The sequence below is a fragment of the Rhinolophus ferrumequinum genome, chromosome 14, assembly GCF_004115265.2.
Source record: "Rhinolophus ferrumequinum isolate MPI-CBG mRhiFer1 chromosome 14, mRhiFer1_v1.p, whole genome shotgun sequence".
Classification (NCBI taxonomy): domain Eukaryota; kingdom Metazoa; phylum Chordata; class Mammalia; order Chiroptera; family Rhinolophidae; genus Rhinolophus; species Rhinolophus ferrumequinum.
Window position 1 is genome coordinate 24,217,238 of NC_046297.1, and position 19,395 is coordinate 24,236,632.

Sequence of the window (19,395 nt, forward strand, 5' to 3'; positions counted from 1 at the left end):
GATGTATAGATGATGTATTATAGAATTGTGCACTTGAAATCATGTAATTTTACTAACCACTATCACTCCAATTTAATTAAAAAAAGAAAAAACTATTATCATAAATCTTATATTTGAAGTGTTTGATACATTTTAAGATATTTATAAAATTCCAAGTATTTTTTGCACATAGAAATAATTTTGAATACTCAGTATGCTCACTGTGTGATAGTAGAATCTCCTATACAATATAATTTCTAAGTACTCAACAGTGTAAAGCAATATATACTACATACGTGGGAGTTGTAGACCTTATTTTCAAATTATTCCTTATATCTAGTGTTTTTTCTTGTCACTATATAGTAACTCTTTGGTGTCTTGCACATAGTAAGTGCTGTTTATTAACCATCTTATTTAAATCATATAAGAGTTGAGAAGAACATGGTTCAGCTAAGACATACCTCTCCTTTCAAGACAATGTGAACATATAAAGAATAATTAAGATACAATCTGCTTCAAGGAACTAGTTTATTGGGAAAGCGTATATGATAGGGTAATCATGTGTTCTATAAAAGTTTAAAGACATGTGGAGAGCATAAGGATTGAAGTAATTTTATTTCTGTGGCCAAATATAATCTATAATGTAATTAATAACATGTTGTATGTGCATATCTATCCACATTTTTGAGTGCCTGGCATAATGCTCTATACATTTGAATGAATAATACTAGTTTTGTTAATGTTTTTTTGCAGGGTCCTATCAGTGGCGTTAATAAAGATATTTCTATTCTTCAGTGCCATGGAGATTGTGACCCTTTAGTTCCCCTAATGTTTGGTTCTCTTACTGTCGAAAAGCTAAAAACATTGGTAAATCCAGCCAATGTAACCTTCAAAACCTATGAAGGCATGATGCACAGTTCAAGTCAACAGGTAAATGTTTGGAAGCAGTGGTTAATTTGCAACTTTTTTACATGTGATATTTTTAAGATAAATAACACTTCACTGCTTAGGGATTTAAAGGAATTAATGAATTACACTGAATGATAGGTTAGCAGGACTTAGATCAAAATTTATTCAATTTAATTCAAACATTCACTGATTTCCTGTTACATGCAAGCATTGTGCATAATTCAAAGACAAATAAAAATTTTATTAAAATTCAAAAGGGATTAATTAAAATTAAAAATTTAATAGGGGAGAAGGATATATATATATATCCAAGTAACTATAGGAAGCAGAATGTGATATGTGTTATATTAGAAGTTTTAAAAAAGTTCTTTGAAAACCTGAGGAGACTGAGATAAATTTTATCTTAGGAGGCACTTAGATCATGATGAAAGAGCTAGATTTTGAGAACTGGGTAGAATTTGGATACCAGGGGTGCAGAGAAAGGACTGTAGGACAGGAAAAGCAAGCTGTCTAGTTGTGCTGTAGTCTTATGAAAAGCTAGGTGTCATAGAACAGAGACAGAAGAGAGACTCGGTTTTAGAGAGCTTTTATGTTGTGCTGAGGATGGACTTGTTCTCTAGACAGCAGAAAGCCATTGACATTTTTTGATCAAAGCAAGATGTAATCTAATCCATATTCTGGAAACAAATGAAGCAGAATCCAGTAGGATTTAGTAACTAATTCTATGGAATAGGAAAGAAGAAAGTATCAAAGAGGCTTTAGATTTCTAGCTCAGATGACTAACATGATGCCATTCATAAATTAGGTACAAGGAACGTTTTTAGGGTAACAGGAAGGAATAAATACTGAGTTTAGTAAACATAGTGAGATTGATGTGCCCCAATGATATCAGGATGGGATGTTAGAAATACTTGTCTGAAGCTCAAGCCTGTAATAGAGATTTAGAATAATTACCAATATTATTGATCAGTGAAGAATTACAATGGGAGACTAGCAAGAGAAAAAAGACAAGATAGAACTTTGGGGGAGTTAAAAGGAGTTAGGCGTTGATTGAAAGTTCAGGAGGAGAGAATTTCTGAGTGGGAGTGAACAGTATCCCAGGATTGAGAAAATGATTAAGGTAGGCCAGGAAGAAAGTATCCAATAGTCAGCCACCTGTGATCTTGGCATTTGGGGAGGTACAGCAATAAATTGTATGAAATAGACAGGGAAATGAAGAAGCAGAGGCAACATGAAAAGACTTTTTTTAACACTTGGAGATTTAATGAGAATGTGGCTTCATTAAAGGATACAAGATACAGGGCTCCTCCAATGCCCTTAATCTTCTCAGCTCTTCTGCTGAAGAATTTGGTCTTCAGGTGACAGGCTGCTTTGGGAGCTTTCCCTTCCCCAGAACTTTGTAGTAAGTAGCCTGATCGCACCACGTCAATGATAGGAGCAGCTCCAGTCTTGTTCTGGCCGCATTTACCCATGTCTGCTCACTGACCAAGATCCACAGTTTATGAGGGTTGACAGTTGGGCAGAAGTTCTGGTTCCTCTTTAAGCGATAATGCCTCATACCAACTTTCCCAAAGTAACCTGGGTGATGTTTGTCAAAGTCGATCCCGTGGTGATGCATGCCACTAGCATTACCTCAGCCTCCTGGGTGCTTCCAGTGCTTGCCAATGCAGCCATGGCCTTGGCTCACGTGGCACTGAAGTTTCTGGTTCTTCCTCAGTCTGGAAGGCATGTTGGCAGCCAAAATGAAAGAGCTGAAAAGACCTTTTCAAGAAAAGTTTTGGTAAAGGGGGAGGAGAGTAGGAAGCCTCTTAATAAGATGGGAGAAAGAAACTCCTGTGGGTGGGGAGGAGGGAGGGAGAAGATGCGACAGAAGATAATTGATAGGGGAAAGCCTTAGAGGGATCATATAATATAATTGAGTCCTGAAATGGGTAGTGGTTGCCTTTAAAGAGGAGAAAAAAACTTTTTAATCCAGATAGAAGAGGATGGATGAATAAAAACAAGGATTGTTGCGATAGAGAAGAGAGTCATTGAGAGCTCACATTAGATCCTCTCAATATGAAAAGTAAAGTAAGGAGATGTAGTCACTTAATAAGAATGAAGGAGGTCTTGATAGATTTGGAAGCTTGAAAAGACCTAGAATAAAAATTAATGGCTAAATATTGATGAAGTCCAAGTTAACATTGTTTTGTAGCTGCTCATGTGGCTAAATCATTTACTTTAGGGGCTGAGAAAGCAGGTAGTAATATGATTTATGTAGAAAGACAAGGGGGCCTGAGATTCTGGGGTGTTATTGAGAATGTAGTTGAAACTGTCTTGAGGTACTGAATCCAGAAAGGGAGGTGAGCTTGTACTCTGCTTATCCAGGAGGGACTGAAGATCTAGAGCAGTGATTTTCAAAGTTGGCATTGCTTCACTAGGACCCAGGAGCTTAATAGACAGATGCCCAAACTCAGCAATTTTGATTCAGTACATTGAGGGCTTGGGGTTGAACTCAAGCATCTTTGTATGGAGTTGTTTTTAAAATAAAAGCTCCATAGATGATTTCTTTTGTGCGATCACACTGGAAGACACTAGGCTGAAGGATTAGAAGCAGAAAGTGACAAGAGGTAGAACAATAGGAGGGGTGGTGTCATAGGAAACTTAAAGGACTTAAGAGTGTTATAAAATAGACCACTTTTGTGCTATGGCTTTCTTTTCTGAGTGACTAAATTTGATTTTAAATTATAAGATTGAAAGTTCTCTGCATTGCTAATTTGTGGGTCTGTGAGGCTAAGTCTTGAAATATTACAGATGACAGGAAGAAATAAATATGTTTGGGGGAAGTGAGAAAACTGAGCTAGATGCAGGAGTCTTATACAAAAGTTTTTTCTGTAATAAATATTTGGTATATTCATTTTCATATTTTTCCAGGCCTATCGTAGGTACATGCTCTCTTTCAAATGGTTGCTTATATGTAAATCCTTATGAAATGCACAAATTATTTTATGGTATGGATTTAGCATTTCATTCTCATGAGAGAATGTTAAAAGCTAGGCTTTTCCATGGATATGTAGTTGACAGTTATCATATAGTTCCTGAAACTTCTCGGTATAGATATTGTCACTTCTAAATCTCCTTTATCTCTCTTACTCCCATGTCTTATTTGTTCAAGTATAGCAAAATGCAGACCATTTTCCTGGAAGTAGATAATACATGGAAGCTATTGTGGAATGTACAAGAATAATAATCAGGAAATGTTCTGAAATTTCTATTGGAGCCTCATATCTCTGTTACAACTTATTTCATTGTAGTTGTAAAAATGTGGTTTCACCTTACCTATGCACACCACTGATTTAGTTAGTGGTATTTTAGTTGGGATTTAATTTCTGATTTGTGTAACAGTTAAATCACTTTATTTCAAACAGGAAATGATGGATATCAAACAATTCATTGATAAACTCCTACCTCCAGTTGATTGACATCACTAAAAGGTCTTGTGTAGAAGTACATACCAGCGTCATTGTAACAGAGTATAACTTTTTTCTGTACCCTATCTTGAAACTTGTAATGTTTGCAGTGTTAAACTGTTTTGCAAATACACACCAATGACACAGATTACGTAGTATCTCCTCATGGGAAATTTATGATCTTTTAAGTTTCTATATATGTATTTGTATAATATGATCCAGAATATACTAGTATTAAAATAGGTGAAGCAGCTAGCTTCTTTTTCCCAAATGTGATTCAGCATTTATACAGCAAAATAATAAAATACTGCAACCAGACTTTTTATTACATCATTTGAAAATTATTAGTATGGTTAATGAAATCTTGTTCAGGTATAAATGAGCAGTTAAAATATAAATAATTTATAAATGCTGTGACTTAGTCTATGGACTTATTCCAAAATTACTTAGTCACCATGCAGTATCTGTATTTTTATATATGTATTCATATATGCTTAATGATTATAGTACATAAGAATGAGGTGTTATTATATTATTCCTAACAGTAGGGATAATGCTTCTAAGTGTCAATAAAGAGTATTATTGCTCTCTTCAATTAATGGCCCTTTTAATTTGGGAACCAGGCTTTTTTTCCCGTTATCATTTCTTAATATTCTTTTTTCCTCCGTAGAAAAGTGTTCTTTCTTCCCTCTTATCCTTTATAACAGACCAAATATTGCCTCCTTGCCATAGACATCTGCTTTCAATACACGCTGTAATTTGACATTCTGAATCACAGACATGATAGTATTTAAAATGTATTTATACTTAAATAAAAAACCAAGCATCACTTCAAACTTCCTACACTACTTATTTGTTAAACTATACCTTAGCTCAAAGTTATGCTATGTAGTTATTAGAATCTTCAGTCCAGTTTGTGGTGGTATTTTTTCTGTAATTAACTGAAAGAATAATTAGGTCATATTCTAGTGTGTTCTGGAATATTTAAGAATGATCTTAACTAATTTCTAAGATGATTTGCTCTGAGATTATTCTCCTTGTAGCACAGTCTTAGTTTACTTATTTGTACATATGTTTGAAATCAGCTACTGTAGGAAATGAACAATCAATTAAAAAAATTTGCTTTACTTTTATCTGCCAATGGACTTATTTGAAATATTCACTTTAGTTAGGTGATTTTTTTAAAATTAGTTTTTATGCAAGCGTGAAAGTAGCAATTATTTGATTTTAAATAGTCAAGTTTTTTAGATTATTGGTAAAGCTATTTGAAAACAAATTTATGGGTTATAAAGTGTAGTCAGAACTCAGTACATATGGTGTAGTTACCACCCAGTTTAATATATAGCAAAAATACATATGTGCTTGATATTTCTGAACTGTTGTTAATTTTTCTGCTGTATTCCAACTGACTAAAACAATGTTAGAAATGCATCTTTATAAATGGGTGCTAATTGAAAATGGAAATAATTTAGTAATGGACTATATAGAATGTTAATAATGAAGCCATATGTTTATGTCTGGATTCAAAATTTTTAAACAATCATTTAATAAGTCATGTTGCTTTACCTTGATGAATATAAGCTGTTGTTTCAGTTATAAAAATCAGCAAGATCTAATTTATGGCAAGAGATATTCCGTTGAAATATTGCGCTGTAATATGGGGAAATGTAAATCTTTTTCACGGTTTCTATCAATGTGAAATAAAATTTAATTCTGAGTTTTCTGTGACTGTTTTGAATAGTTTTGAATATTATTTTTAACATTTGGGTTTGTCTTGGTAAGGCTGTCTATAATGAAAAGGAAGAAAATGACAATGTAATCACAAGAATATACCTTTGGAGAGAGAAATTTGATGAGGTAGGTTGGCATCATCAAATGGATGGAACCAGGCATGAGAAAAGCTTCCCTTGTTACTCAATTTTAATAAGCTAAAAAAAATATTCATAAATTTGCTTTTCAGTGTTCCTAAATCTATTTAAGTTTTGTTTGGTGTTTCCTTTTGTCTCTTCCTTTTATGTAGTACTCATGGGATTTTTAAATTAGTGTCATAAATCAGTTATCCAAATAGTTTTTTTTCCTTTTATTCACTTTTTTTTTAAACAATTGAAAAGAGTTTTTTTTTCTTTATCTTTCTTTTTTTTTTTTTTTAAGATTTTATTGGGGAAGGAGAACAGGATTTTATTGGGGAACAGTGTGTACTTCCAGGACTTTTTTCCAAGTCAAGTTGTCCTTTTTATCTTAGTTGTGGAGGGCGCAGCTCAGCTCCAGGTCCAGTTGCCGTTGCTAGTTGCAGGGGGTGCAGCTCACCATCCCTTGTGGGACTCAGAGGAGTTGAACCGGCAACCTTGTGGTTGAGAGGCCACTGGCCCATGTGGGAATCTAACCGGCAGCCTTCAGAGTTAGGAGCATGGAGCTCTAACCGCCTGAGCCACCGGACTGGCCCCTCCTTTTATTCACTATTGACTTCTAACTTTTCCCGGTAAAGGAATCCCTTCTGTTCTCTTTAGCAGTCCTTTAGTTTCTGCTTTTGAATACTTAAAGTGACCAGCTCACCTTTTTAGAAGGCTGTGTGGGGACAGAGTCCCAGAGAGCAGTTTCCAGGCTCTCGGGCTCGCGTGAGGAGGTGCTGGCTCGGGTGGTGAATGGCCATTGACTGTGATTGGTTGGCCATCAGCTGTAACCGGTTAGCAAATTGGCTACTGATGTAACTGCGGGGCTGCGTTGATTGGTCGGTTGATTGGCAGGCAGAGGAGTGAATGGTGGACTGTGGGTTGTGTGGCTACTACTGCATGTGTCATGCCAGCCGCCAGAGAGAATATAGTGGTATGACTCCCCTATCTATGGCTCTGTGGATGTTCCTTTTTGGCCTAGCCATATCCTGCATTCCTATGTGGGGAGCGGGAGCTGAGCCCCCGCAGGCCACCTGGCACAACAAATGGTGCAGCGAACAGGGTCTCCCGCACGACAAATGGTGCAGCGAGCAGGGTGTGGTGCTGGCCAAGGCCTACCGAAGGATGGTGGAGCAGTTTCTGCGTGTGAAAGCTCAGCTTCGGGAGGCCCGTGAGGAGCGACACCGGGAACAGGAGGCGTGGTCTGCCTGGGAGACTCAAACCTCCGGATGGTACGCCACCCTGTTGGCCAGAGCAAGTGTCGTCTTCCTTTTGGTGGTCTGCTGCTGCCGTGGGCTCCTAGAGTTGTGGACATCTTACACGGAGGCTTCCACCCACTAGGACACCTGGCACGGCGAGCCAGATTTCAACCAGGTAGGAATGGAGTCTGACTCTGGGCAGGAGGATGTGTGGCCCCCACACAGTGTGTGGTGTCCGGTGGCCACTGTTCTCAGGAGTTGGATTCCCCAAGAAGGGGTGGGAGGACATGGATGGCTCTCCGGCCAGCGTGGAGAGGGCCCTGCAGTCTCTGGCTGAGCGGTTGTCAGAGGAGGCAAAGGCTACAGCCGGCCACGTGGGCCGGATGTTCCTCACGGCCTTGAGTCTCAACACGGAAAATGTGCCTAATGAAATAGCCCAGGTGCCATATCAGGTGTCCCAGTTGGAGGTGCAGGAAGCCTGGGTCCACCTGTTAGAAGAGGGGCCACACAGTGAAGACTCTGAGGCAGAGGCAGAGGAAGCGAGTGGAGACAATGTAGCTCCCAACCCCCACGCCCGGCCAATCTGGAAGCAAAGTGTAAAACGTGAGCAACCTTTGGGCCCCGGGGGCGTTGCTGCAGGCAACCCAACTGTGACTGAGTTCACAACCTACACCCCTTACACTCCCATTGAGTTGCGTGAGCTGGGGAGGCGGTGCCAACAGTGCCCTGGAGAGCCAATCTCGGCTTGGCTAGTACGTTTATGGGATGAGGGAGCAGACAGCATTCTCTGCTCCCCAGGCGAGATGGAAAAGCTAGCTTTTGTGACAGTCCATCCATCCCTGTGACAAAGGTTATAGAACTGCCATAGGTTGGCCCAAAACCAGGGCAACCATTCTCTAATGGAGTGGCTCACTGCTGCAGTATGCACAGTATGGGGACAGGCTGGCGAGCTGCCAGACACTGTGAGTCAATGGCAGTCATATACGGAACTTACTCAAATCATCCGTGAAATGGGTATGAAACATGCTATTTTCAACTCTAATATGCAGGGGCCGGATGACAAGCTTTTTGCATGAGAGATCTGGTTTTGGATAATGTACCTGCGAGTGCTTTTGGATCCTTGGTTGCCATTCTCACACCCAATGTGGGGCGACGGATCCATGAAGTTACAACTGCCATGGCCACCCTAGGGAATGTTGAAAGCCGGAGGCAAAGGAAGTTAAGACAGGAGGTCCGCGCAGTTGAGACCTGGAAGACCAAATCAAAAGTAAAGGGGCGAGGTTGCGGGCCTCAGAGAATAACACATGCACAGATGTGGCATGATCTTGTGGCAGCTGGAGGCAGCCGCTTGAGGCAGCAGGGGTCGATCGGGAGAAAATAGACCAATAACCCAATGCACTGTTGTTGGAACTTTGGAAACAGTTGCGTCCGGAACAGCAATTCCGGAGAAGCCTAAAGGAGAAGTCTGGGAAAGTGCAACCCGTGTCCCTCCAGGACTTCAGGTGGCCGCTTGAGGCCGACTCCTTTCAGCTTGATTAGGGGTGGGTCAGAGAGGACGAGCAGGGACTGGAGGCCCCACGTGGATGAGCAGGGACCGGGCCCCATACATTGGTCCGCTTCTAATGTGCAGAGGGTTTTGGCCCTAGTTGACACTGGTGCAGACTGCAGTCTTGTCTGTGGGAACCCAGAACTGTTCCCCGGACCACCAATCTGCATTGATGGCTACGGGGGAAAGACTGTGACTGTGAAAGCCGTTTCCTTACCACTGGGTATAGGAAGGCTTCCCCCTCGTACCTACAAGGTTTATGTTGCCCCCGTTCCGGAGTATATTCTAGGGGTGGACGTGCTACATGGCCTCAGCTTACGGATGTCGGTAGGCGAGTTCCGTTTCCGGATCTGGGTGGTGAAAGCGGTGACACCTGGGCATGCTCACTACCCTCAAGTGTTGCCACAGCCCTGGCGCGTGGTTACAGTGCGACAGTACTGCCTGCCAGGAGGGCAGGAGGAGATTGGTCATGCAGTATTGGAATTGGAGAAGGCACATATTGTGAGGCCAATGCACAGTCCCTTTAACTCCCCAGTGTGGCCTGTCAAGAAGCCAGATGGGACCTGGCGAATGACTGTGGACAATAGGGAGTTAAATAAGGTGACGCCACCTTTGCACACGGCAGTACCTTCAATTAATGATTTGATGGATCATCTGACTGTCCGCCTGGGAACATATCACTATGTAGAGGACGTGGCCAATGCTTTTCTCTATGCTTGCTGCATAAATTGAGGCGAGACCCTGGATCGGTGGAGTGTGGGGACAGAGTCCCAGACAGCAGTTTCCAGGCTCTCGGCCTTGCATGGGGAGGTGCTGGCTCAGGTGGTAAATGGCCATCGACTGTGATTGGTTGGCCATTAGCTGTAACCGGTTAGCCAATTGGCTACTGATGTAACTGCGGGGCTGCGTTGATTGGTTGGTTGGTTGGCAGGCAGAGAAGTGAATGGTGGACTGCAGATCGTATGGCTACTACTGCATGTGTCTCGACCAGCCGCCAGAGAGAATATAGTGGTATGACTCCCCTATCTATGGCTCTGTGGGTATTCCTTTTTGGCCTAGCCATATCCTGCATTCCTATGTGGGGAGTGGGACTAGAGACCCCACAGGCCGCCCCGCAGGACAAATTGTGCAGCGAGCACGGTCTCCAGCATGACAGGCTGCTTGTTCTACTCGTATTTTTGGATAACCCTAATTATCCAAAAATTTTTAGATTTATTCTTCACAGCAGCACCCTATTTCATGTGATAACTTTTTATTTCATCATTCTTTTAAAACTATTGTGTTCACAGTTAGATGTGGTCAGAGCATGGTATTAATACCTATTGATAGATAACAACAGTGTCTTACGTATAAATAAATAATTGGGAAATTTGCCTGCATTGCAGGTAGCCTTATTGCTACTTTTAAAAAGTAGATAGATACATGACATATTTACACCATCCTACCCTGTTTCCCCCAAAATAGGACCTAGCTGGACAATCAGCTCTACTGCGTCTTTTGGAGCAAAAATTAATATAAGACCCAGTATGATATATTGTATTATGTTATATTATATTATATTGTATTATATTGTATTATATATATGACCCAGTCTTATATTAAAATAAGACATATTAAAATAAGACTGGGTTTTATATTTATTTTTGCTTCAAAAGATGCATTAGAGCTGATTGTCCGGCTAGGTCTTATTTTTGGAGAAACATGGTAACAATGTACCATTTATTTTAAAATAAAAATTACTAAAAAGTAAAAATGCAATTTATTAAGTACGTAACATACTCCAGGCACTGTACTAAGCATTTTATATCTTTTATTCATATACTCCTTATATCAACTTTATCTTTGTTTTATAGAAGAGGATGTACTCTTCTATAGAGAGATGTACTGTGTGCCTATGATTACAGAGCTATTATGTGTAAGAGACAGGATTCAAAATGATGTGCCTAACTCTGTGGTCTACTACCTTTTTCTATGCTCCTGTAAGGTAGTTTAAATGCTTCTAAACACACACACAAAACTGTTATTTCATATACTTCAAAACACCTAGAAATGTTGAATAAACTATGATAAACATCAGTTTACTGTAAAGAAATTGCAATCTCAAGTGCCCAGAGAGAACTAAAAGGGAAACTAAAACCCACGTGGTACACTAACTTTGGGACTTAGGAAATAAGTCACCATTATAAAGCCAGGAACATTTTAAGGGCTGCACTCTTAAAACTTTTTGTAGAAAACAAAAGCTGACTCTCCAGGAAGGGAAAAACAACTAGAGAGAGTCTACTTAAACTGTCACACAGTACACTTATGAAAAACAACACTAGAGGTCAGAAGTTTATGTAATAATATCAAAGTTGGGAAAATGGCAGTTTGGAACATTCCACATGGATAAAATCATTTAAGAGAGGGCAAAATAAAACCATTTTTAAATAAATAAAGTTTATAAGAAAGAATACTGACATAACTTTTAAAAGATATTCTTTCAGAAGAAAAAAGAACCAGAGGAAAGGAGAGATACAAAGTATGGGGAATAGACAGTAGTAAACAGTTGGGTAACTAAATGAGCATTGACTGCATAAAACTGGTAACAGTAATTTGGGAGCTGAAACACTGGATGGAAATAAAGTACATGCAAAAATCAATTGTATTTTACATACTATCAATGAACGGGTGAAAATCCAAATTAAAAATGACAAAATTATAGAGATGGAAAACAGATTAGTGGTTGCCAGGAGTTAGAAATAGTGGGGATGAAGGAGTTTGTGTGACTATAAAGGAGTATCATGAAGATCTTTGGGGGGATGGAATACTTCTGTAACTTGATTATAGTGGTAGTTACATGAATTTACACATGTGATAAATGAAAACTATACACACATTTTATAAATGTCAATTTCCTGGTTTTGATATTATACTATAGTTAAATAAGATCTAACCACTGGGGAAAACTGGGTAAAGTGTATACAGGATCTCTCTGCTATCTTTACAGTTTCTTGTCAATCTATGGATGTTTCAAAAGAAAAAGATTTTTATACATGCAGAATGGGAGGGGTGGTAGAAGTTGATATATTCTATGGTTCTTTTATTTTCTGAGAATAATGAAAAATATTCATTCCCTTTAAATACTCAACAGTGTAAGGCTAACTTAAAACACAATACAAATATATGTAATTTCCAACCTAGTGGGGGTGGAGATGTAGTAAACAAAGCTCATTTAAAAAGGCAGGAAAGAGACGTCATCAAAATGGCAGCGTGAGGTGAGCCTCTGGAAATCTCACCTGGAATTTACAACACATTTAAAAAGTATAACTCCACAAAGCACTCCCTGCACAGCAGACAGGCAAGGTGAAGAGGCTCACTACTGAATTCATCTAAAGGTGGGCAAATTGTGCGAGCAGGGGAGGCGGGAAGGGAGAAGTGCGGAGACGGAGCTGCACGGGCACAGGTCGAGGACCTAGCTCAGTGCTCCGAGTTCACTGCATCCAGGAACTACCACAGCTGTGGGAGAGGGAAGAACTTGGACTGCTAGGGCTCCGTTTATGGCCCACAGGGCTGAGGGGACAGCATGTAACATGGCTGAACCCAACGTTCACGGCAGAGACCTTGGAGCAAAGCCTGAGGGAAGAAGGCTGAAAACAGTGGTTTAAGCCCTCACTGCCGCAGAGAACGGAAGCCTTAGGCACTGAGACTAGCCGCCCCTCCTTACCCTCCCAGCGATCACCCCGCCCCCACCTGCCAGTGCTAGAAACGGAACAGTAGCATAGCAGTGTCAGATCAAAAGAAAAAAATATTTGCAGTTCTGAGAACTGTCGTCCGCAGACACAGATTCACAGCCCAACTAATTCCGACAAAGGGGAGGGACCTATGGAAGTAGCACCCGCTCTGGTGGTGGTTGCTGCCATTGCTCTGGGCCAATTCTCACAACTCACCCCGCCCCTGTCACACCTATCTGGACAGATTCCTGCAGGAGTAAACAGAACTGCTGAAACACACAGCTCTGAAACTGGTGCAGGAAGAGCCTTGGAAATTCAAAAGCTCTCCACATCCCCACAGGGACACAGTACCCTATGACTCAGGTGAACTGTTAACAGAGGAGAAGCCTGCCTTCCAGGGAGTCCCCCCATTGTGTGAGAAGGTGGAATAGTGCAGAGAAAACATAACACTGCAGTGTGAGAGACAAAAAAAGGCTGCAGTCGGGGAGAAAATAAAACATTCTACCAACAAGTACTGAAAAACAAAAGAAAGACCTCTTCCTATCAATCTGTTGCAGAACCCAGTCCTGTATATGCCTAGGAAAAGAAATGATAAATCATTAATTGCTATGAATAACCGAGGCAACAAGACAGCTCAGAAAGAAAGTGAAAAGTCTCCAGAAAATGAACTTAAAGATATGGAAATATGTGACTTAACTGACAGAGAATTCAAGATTGCAGTTCTGAAAAACTCAACGAGAGGTAAGAAAACACAGAAAGACAGTTTAATGAACTCAGAAACACAATCAGAGAAAAACATGCATATTTTACCAAATAGATTCAAGTTATAAAAAAGAACCACATAGAATATCAGAAGAATAAGAAATCAATAGAAGAAATTAAAAGTGAAATAGCCAGCTTAGGAAGTAGAGTTGGCCAGGTGGAGGAAAGAATCAGTGACATCGAAGATAGAAACCTAGAAATGACACAGATGGAAGAAGAGAGAGACTTGAGACTTAAAAGAAATGAAAGAACTCTACAAGAACTTTCTGACTTCATCTGAAAGAGCAATATAAGAATAATGGGCATACCAGAAGGAGAAGAAAGAGAGCAGGGAACAGAGAGTATATTCAAACAAATAGTCGATGAGAACTTCCCAAACTTGTGGACAGAACTGGATCCTCGAATACAAGAAGCAAATAGAACACCTAATTATCTCAACCCCAAAAGGCCTTCTCCAAGGCACATTGTATTGAAGCTGTCAAAAATAAACAACAAAGAAAGAATCCTCAAGGCAGCCAGGGAAAAGAAGACAGTAACCTAAAAGGAAAGCCCATTAGATTATCATCAGATTTCTCAGCAGAAACTCTACAATCCAGGAGGGAGTGGAACCAAATATTCAAACTATTGAAAGAGAGAAATTATAAACCAAGAATAATATACCCAGCAAAGAGATCCTTTATATATGAAGCAGCAATAAAGATCTTTCCAGACATACAGAAGCTGAGGGGATTTTCTAATACACCACCTGCACTACAAGAAATACTAAAGGAGGCTATTCAACCACCATCAACAGGGACAATTTGTGGCAACCAAAACATAAAAAGGGGGGAGAGTAAAGGCCTGAACCAGAACATGGGAATGGAGAAAATAGGCATGCTGAAGAAAATGGAATACTCTAAATATCAAACTTTCTTTTACATAAACTTAAGGGTAACCACTCAAAAAAAAAAAAATCCAGAACTTAAATACATACTGTAATAAAAGAAGAAACGAAGGGAAACATCATAGAATACCACCACGCAGAAATAACAGACAACAACAAAAAGGCAAAGAAACAATGGAGACATAGTCTTACCAGAAAACTAAAGATAGAATGATAGGAAATCCTCACATATCAATAATCACCCTAAATGTAAATGGACTGAACTCACCAATAAAAAGGCACAGAGTAGCAGATTGGATCAAAAAACTAAACCCAAACATATGCTGTCTCCAAGAGATGCATGTCAGCTACAAGGACAAGCATAGACTCAATGAAAGGGTGAAAATTGACACTCCAAGCAAACGGTATCCAGAGAAAGTCAGGTGTACCTATACTGATATCAGAAGAAACAGACTTCAGGGTGAAACAGGTAAGAAGAGGAAAAGACGGACATTTCATAATGGTAAAGGGGACTATACAACAAGAAGACATCACAGTAATCAATATTTATGCCACCAGTCAGGGAGCACAGAAATAGACCAAGCAACTACTAACAGAACTAAAGGGAGAAACTGACCAAAACACAATTATACTAGGGGACTTAAATACATCATTGAGAGCTATGGATAGAAAATCCAAACAGAAAATAAAAAAGGAAATAGCAGCCCTAAATGACACATTAGATGAAATGGACATAATTGACATATATAGAGCACTTCATCCTACAACATCAGACTATACATTTTTTTCTAGTGTACATGGAACATTCTCAAGTATTTGCTGAGGCTAGTTTTCTGTCCCAATACATGGTCTGCAGTTCTCTTGTATATTGGGACATAAAACTAGCCTCAGCAAATTTAAGAAGATTGGTATGAAATCATACCAAGCATATTCTCTGATCACAAGACTTTGAAATTGGATATCAACTGCAAAAAGAAAGCAGGAAAAACCACAAATACATAGAGATTAAACAACATACTTTTAAAGAACGACTGGGTCAAAGAAGAAATTAGAGGAGAGATCAAAAGATACATAGAAAAAATTAGAATGAAAATACATCCTTCCAAAATTGTCGGGATGCAGCGAAAACAGTTTTAAGAGGGAAATTTATATAATTACAGGCCTATCTCAAGAAACAAGAAAAATCCCAAATAAATAACCTCACACTACATGATAAAGAACTAGAAAAAGAAGAACAAATGAAACCCAAAGTTAGCAGAAGAAAGGAAATAATAAAAATCAGAGCAGAACTAAATGAAATAGAGAACAAAAAGACAATAGAAAAAAATCAGTGTGACAAAGAGCTTGTTCTTTGAAAACATTTACAAAATTGACAAACCCTTGGCTAGACTTACTAAGATAAAAAGAGAGAAGACACTAGTAAACAAAATCAGAAATGGAAACATGGAAGTTGCGACGGATGGCACGGAAATACAAAGGATCATCGAAGAATACTATGAAGGACTATATGCCACCCAATTCAATAACCTAGAAGAAATGGACAAGTTCTTAGAAACATATAGCCTTCCAAGGCTGAACTATGAAGAATTGGAAAATCTAAACAGACCAATCACCAGTAAGGGAATTGAATCAGTCATCCAAAAGCTTCAAAAAGCAAAAGTCCAGGATCAGATGGCTTCAATAGTGAATTCTACCAAACCCTCAAAGAGGATCTAATACCAATCCTGCTCAAACTCTTCCAAAAAAGTGAAAAAGAGACAGTACTCCCTACTCATTTTATGAGGGCAACATACCCTGACACCAAAACCTGGTAGGACAACACAAAAAAAGAGAACTACAGACCAATATGTCTGATGAATACAGATGCAAAAATCCTGAACAAAATTCTAGGAAATCGAATGCAACAATCCATTAAAAAGATTATTTATCACGACCAAGTGGGGTTCATCCCAGGGTCACAAGAATGGTTCAACATACGGAAATCTATCAATGTGATACATCACATAAACAAAAAAGGACAAAAACCATATGATTATATCAATTGATGCAGAAAAAGCATTTGACAAGATACAATATCCATTTATGATTAAAACACTTAATAAAATAGGTATAGGAGGAAAATACCTTAACATAATAATGGCCATATATGACAAACCCTCAGCTAATCTCATAATTAATGGTAAAAAACTGAATCCCTTTGCTCTACGTTCAGGAAAATGACAGGGCTGTCCTCTATCACCTCTGCTTTTCAACATAGTGTTGGAAGTCCTTGCCAGGGCAATCAGGCAAGAGAAAGATTAAAGGCATCCAAATTGGGAATGAAGTTAAATTGTCACTCTTTGTAGATGACCTGATGCTGTATATACAAAACCCTAAAGACTCCACCAAAAAGCTATTAAAAACAATCAGGGAATACAGTAATGTGGTTGGCTACAAAATCAACGTACAGAAGTCCATTGCATTCCTATATACTAACAATGAAGTCTCAGCAAAAGAAGTAAAAAAAAAAAAAAAAAAATTCCTTTTGCAATTGCAGCAAAAAGAATAAAATATCTAGGAATAAACTTAACCAAGGATGTGAAAGACCTATATGCTGAATACTACAAGACATTTTTAAAAGAAATTGAAGAAGACACAAAGAAATGGAAAAAGATTCTGTGCTCATGGATTGGAAGAATCAACACAGTTAAAATGGCCATATTACCCAGAGCAATACAGAGATTTAATGCAATGCCCATCAAAATCCCAGTGGCATTTTTTTAAAAAATAGAAGAAATAATTATCAGATATGTTTGGAACCACAAAAGACCTCGAATAGCCAAAGCAATCTTAAGAAAAAAGAACAATACTGGAGGTATCACACTCCCTGACTTTAGCTTGTATTACAGGGCAACAATAATCAAAACAGCATGGTATTGGCAGAAAAACAGACACGTACACCAATGGAATAGAATTGAGAACTCAGAAATAAAACCACATAAATATGGAGAGATAATTTTTGACAAAGAAGTAAAAAACATACAACGGAGAAAATACAGCCTCTTCAATAAATGGTCCTGGGAGAATTGGAAATCCATGTGCAAAAGAATGAAACTGGACTGCTATCTGTCACCATGTACCAAAATTAATTCAAAATGGATCAAAGACTTAAGCATAAGACCTGAAACAATAAACTGCATAGAAGAAAACATAGGTAGTAAACTTATGGACCTTGGGTTTAAAGAGCGTTTTATCAATTTGACTCCAAAAGGAAGGGAAGTAAAACTAAAAAAATGAATGGCACTATATCAATTTAAAAGCTTCTGCACGGCAAAAGAAACCATTGACAAAATAAAGAGGCAACCAACTGAATGGAAGAAGATTTTTACAAACAGTGCCTCCCATAAGGGGCTAATATCCAAAATATACAAGGAACTCATGCAACTCAGCAACAAAAAAACAAACAACCCAATTGAAAAATGGGCAGAGGACCTGAAGAGACATTTCTCCAAAGAGGACATACAAATGGCCAACAGACATGAAAAAATGCTCAACATCACTAATCATCAGAGAAATGGAAATAAAAACCACAATGAGATATCACCTCACCCCAGTTAGAAAGGCTATCATCAACAAGACAAATAGTAACAAGTGTTGGAGAGGCTGTGGAAAAAAAGGAACCCTCTTACACTGTTGGTGGGAATGCAGACTGATGCAGCCGCTATGGAAGGCAGTGTGGAAGTTCCTCAAAAAAGTACGAATGAAATTACTGTATGACCCAGCAATCCCTCGCCTGGGTATCTACCCAAAAAGTCTGAAAACATTTATCCATAAAGACACGTGTGGTCCAATGTTCTTTGCAGCTTTATTTACGGTGGCAAAGACATGGAAACAACCAAAATATCCTTCGATAGATGAATAGATAAAGAAGTTGTGGTATATATACACAATGGAATACTATTCGGCAGTAAGAAAAGATGAAATAGGACCAGTTGTGACAACATGGATGGATCTTGAGATTATATGCTAAGCGAAATAAGTCAGACAGAAAAAGCAGAGAACCATATGATTTCACTGAAGTGTGGTATATAAACCAAAAACAACAAAAAAACAAGACAAAGAAATGAGAAACGAAAACTCATAGACACAGACAATAGCTTAGTGGTTACCAGAGGGTAAGGGGGGAGTGGGGGAGATGAGGGTAAAGGGGATCAAATATATGGTGATGGAAGGAGAACTGATTCTGGGTGGTGAACACACAATGGGATTTATAAATGATGTAATACAGAATTGTACACCTGAAATCTATGTAACTTTAGTAACAATTGTTACCCCAATAAACTTTAATTTAAAAAAAGAAAAAGAAAGGCAAGAAAAGAGGAAAACACAAGAAATTTCATAATATGGTAGACACAAGTAAAAAAATAGTAATTACAATTGTAAATGGACTAAATTTGCCAGTAAAATGACAGAGGTTACCAGATTGCACAAAAGATTGACATCATACTACATTTTAATTACAACAGAGTCTGTTTAATTACAGAAAGATTTAAGGTAAAGAGATGGGAAGATACAAGAAACAAAATCATAAGTAAGCTGGCTTATCCCATATAAGGTCAAATAAACTTTAAGGCAACGAACACGTGTCCACATAAAAACTTGTATATGAATATTCATAGCAGCATTATTCATAATAGCCATAATGTGGACAGAACCAAATGTCTGTAATATGATGAATGGATAAATAAAATATGGCATATCCATACAATAGAATAGAATTCAGCAGTAAAAAGGAATGTTACAACATGGATGAAACTTGAAACAAAAATATTCTAAAGTGAGATTGTATGATGGTTGTACAACCCTGTGACTATTGTAAACCACTGAATTGTACAGGTCAAATTAGGTGATTCATATGTGATAATTATTTTAAATAAAACTTTTTAAAAATAGACTTTAATGCCAAGGGATTATTATTAGGATTATTAAGGATAAAAATGATCAGTACGTCATGAGAAGAGTAGTAATTCTCCAGGAAGATATGCTAAAAACACTTTAAAAAGCAAAAAACAAAACAAAAAGTGACAAAA

The 19,395-nt window shown here is 38.6% G+C and overlaps 1 protein-coding gene and 1 pseudogene across 1 annotated transcript in view; one reads left to right on the forward strand and one right to left on the reverse strand.

Moving 5' to 3' along the window:
- LYPLA1 (lysophospholipase 1) overlaps nucleotides 1–6,058 on the forward strand; it is a 60,944-nt gene extending 54,886 nt beyond the window's left edge. The window contains exons 8-9 of the mRNA XM_033126136.1: nucleotides 733–909; nucleotides 4,296–6,058. Of these exons, the coding sequence (XP_032982027.1) occupies nucleotides 733–909; nucleotides 4,296–4,349 (231 nt within the window). The 3' untranslated portion in view covers nucleotides 4,350–6,058. The remainder of the gene's footprint in view (nucleotides 1–732; nucleotides 910–4,295) is intronic.
- Nucleotides 1,289–2,686, reverse strand: LOC117033811 (60S ribosomal protein L27a-like; annotated as a pseudogene).
- Nucleotides 6,059–19,395: the final 13,337 nt, after the last annotated feature.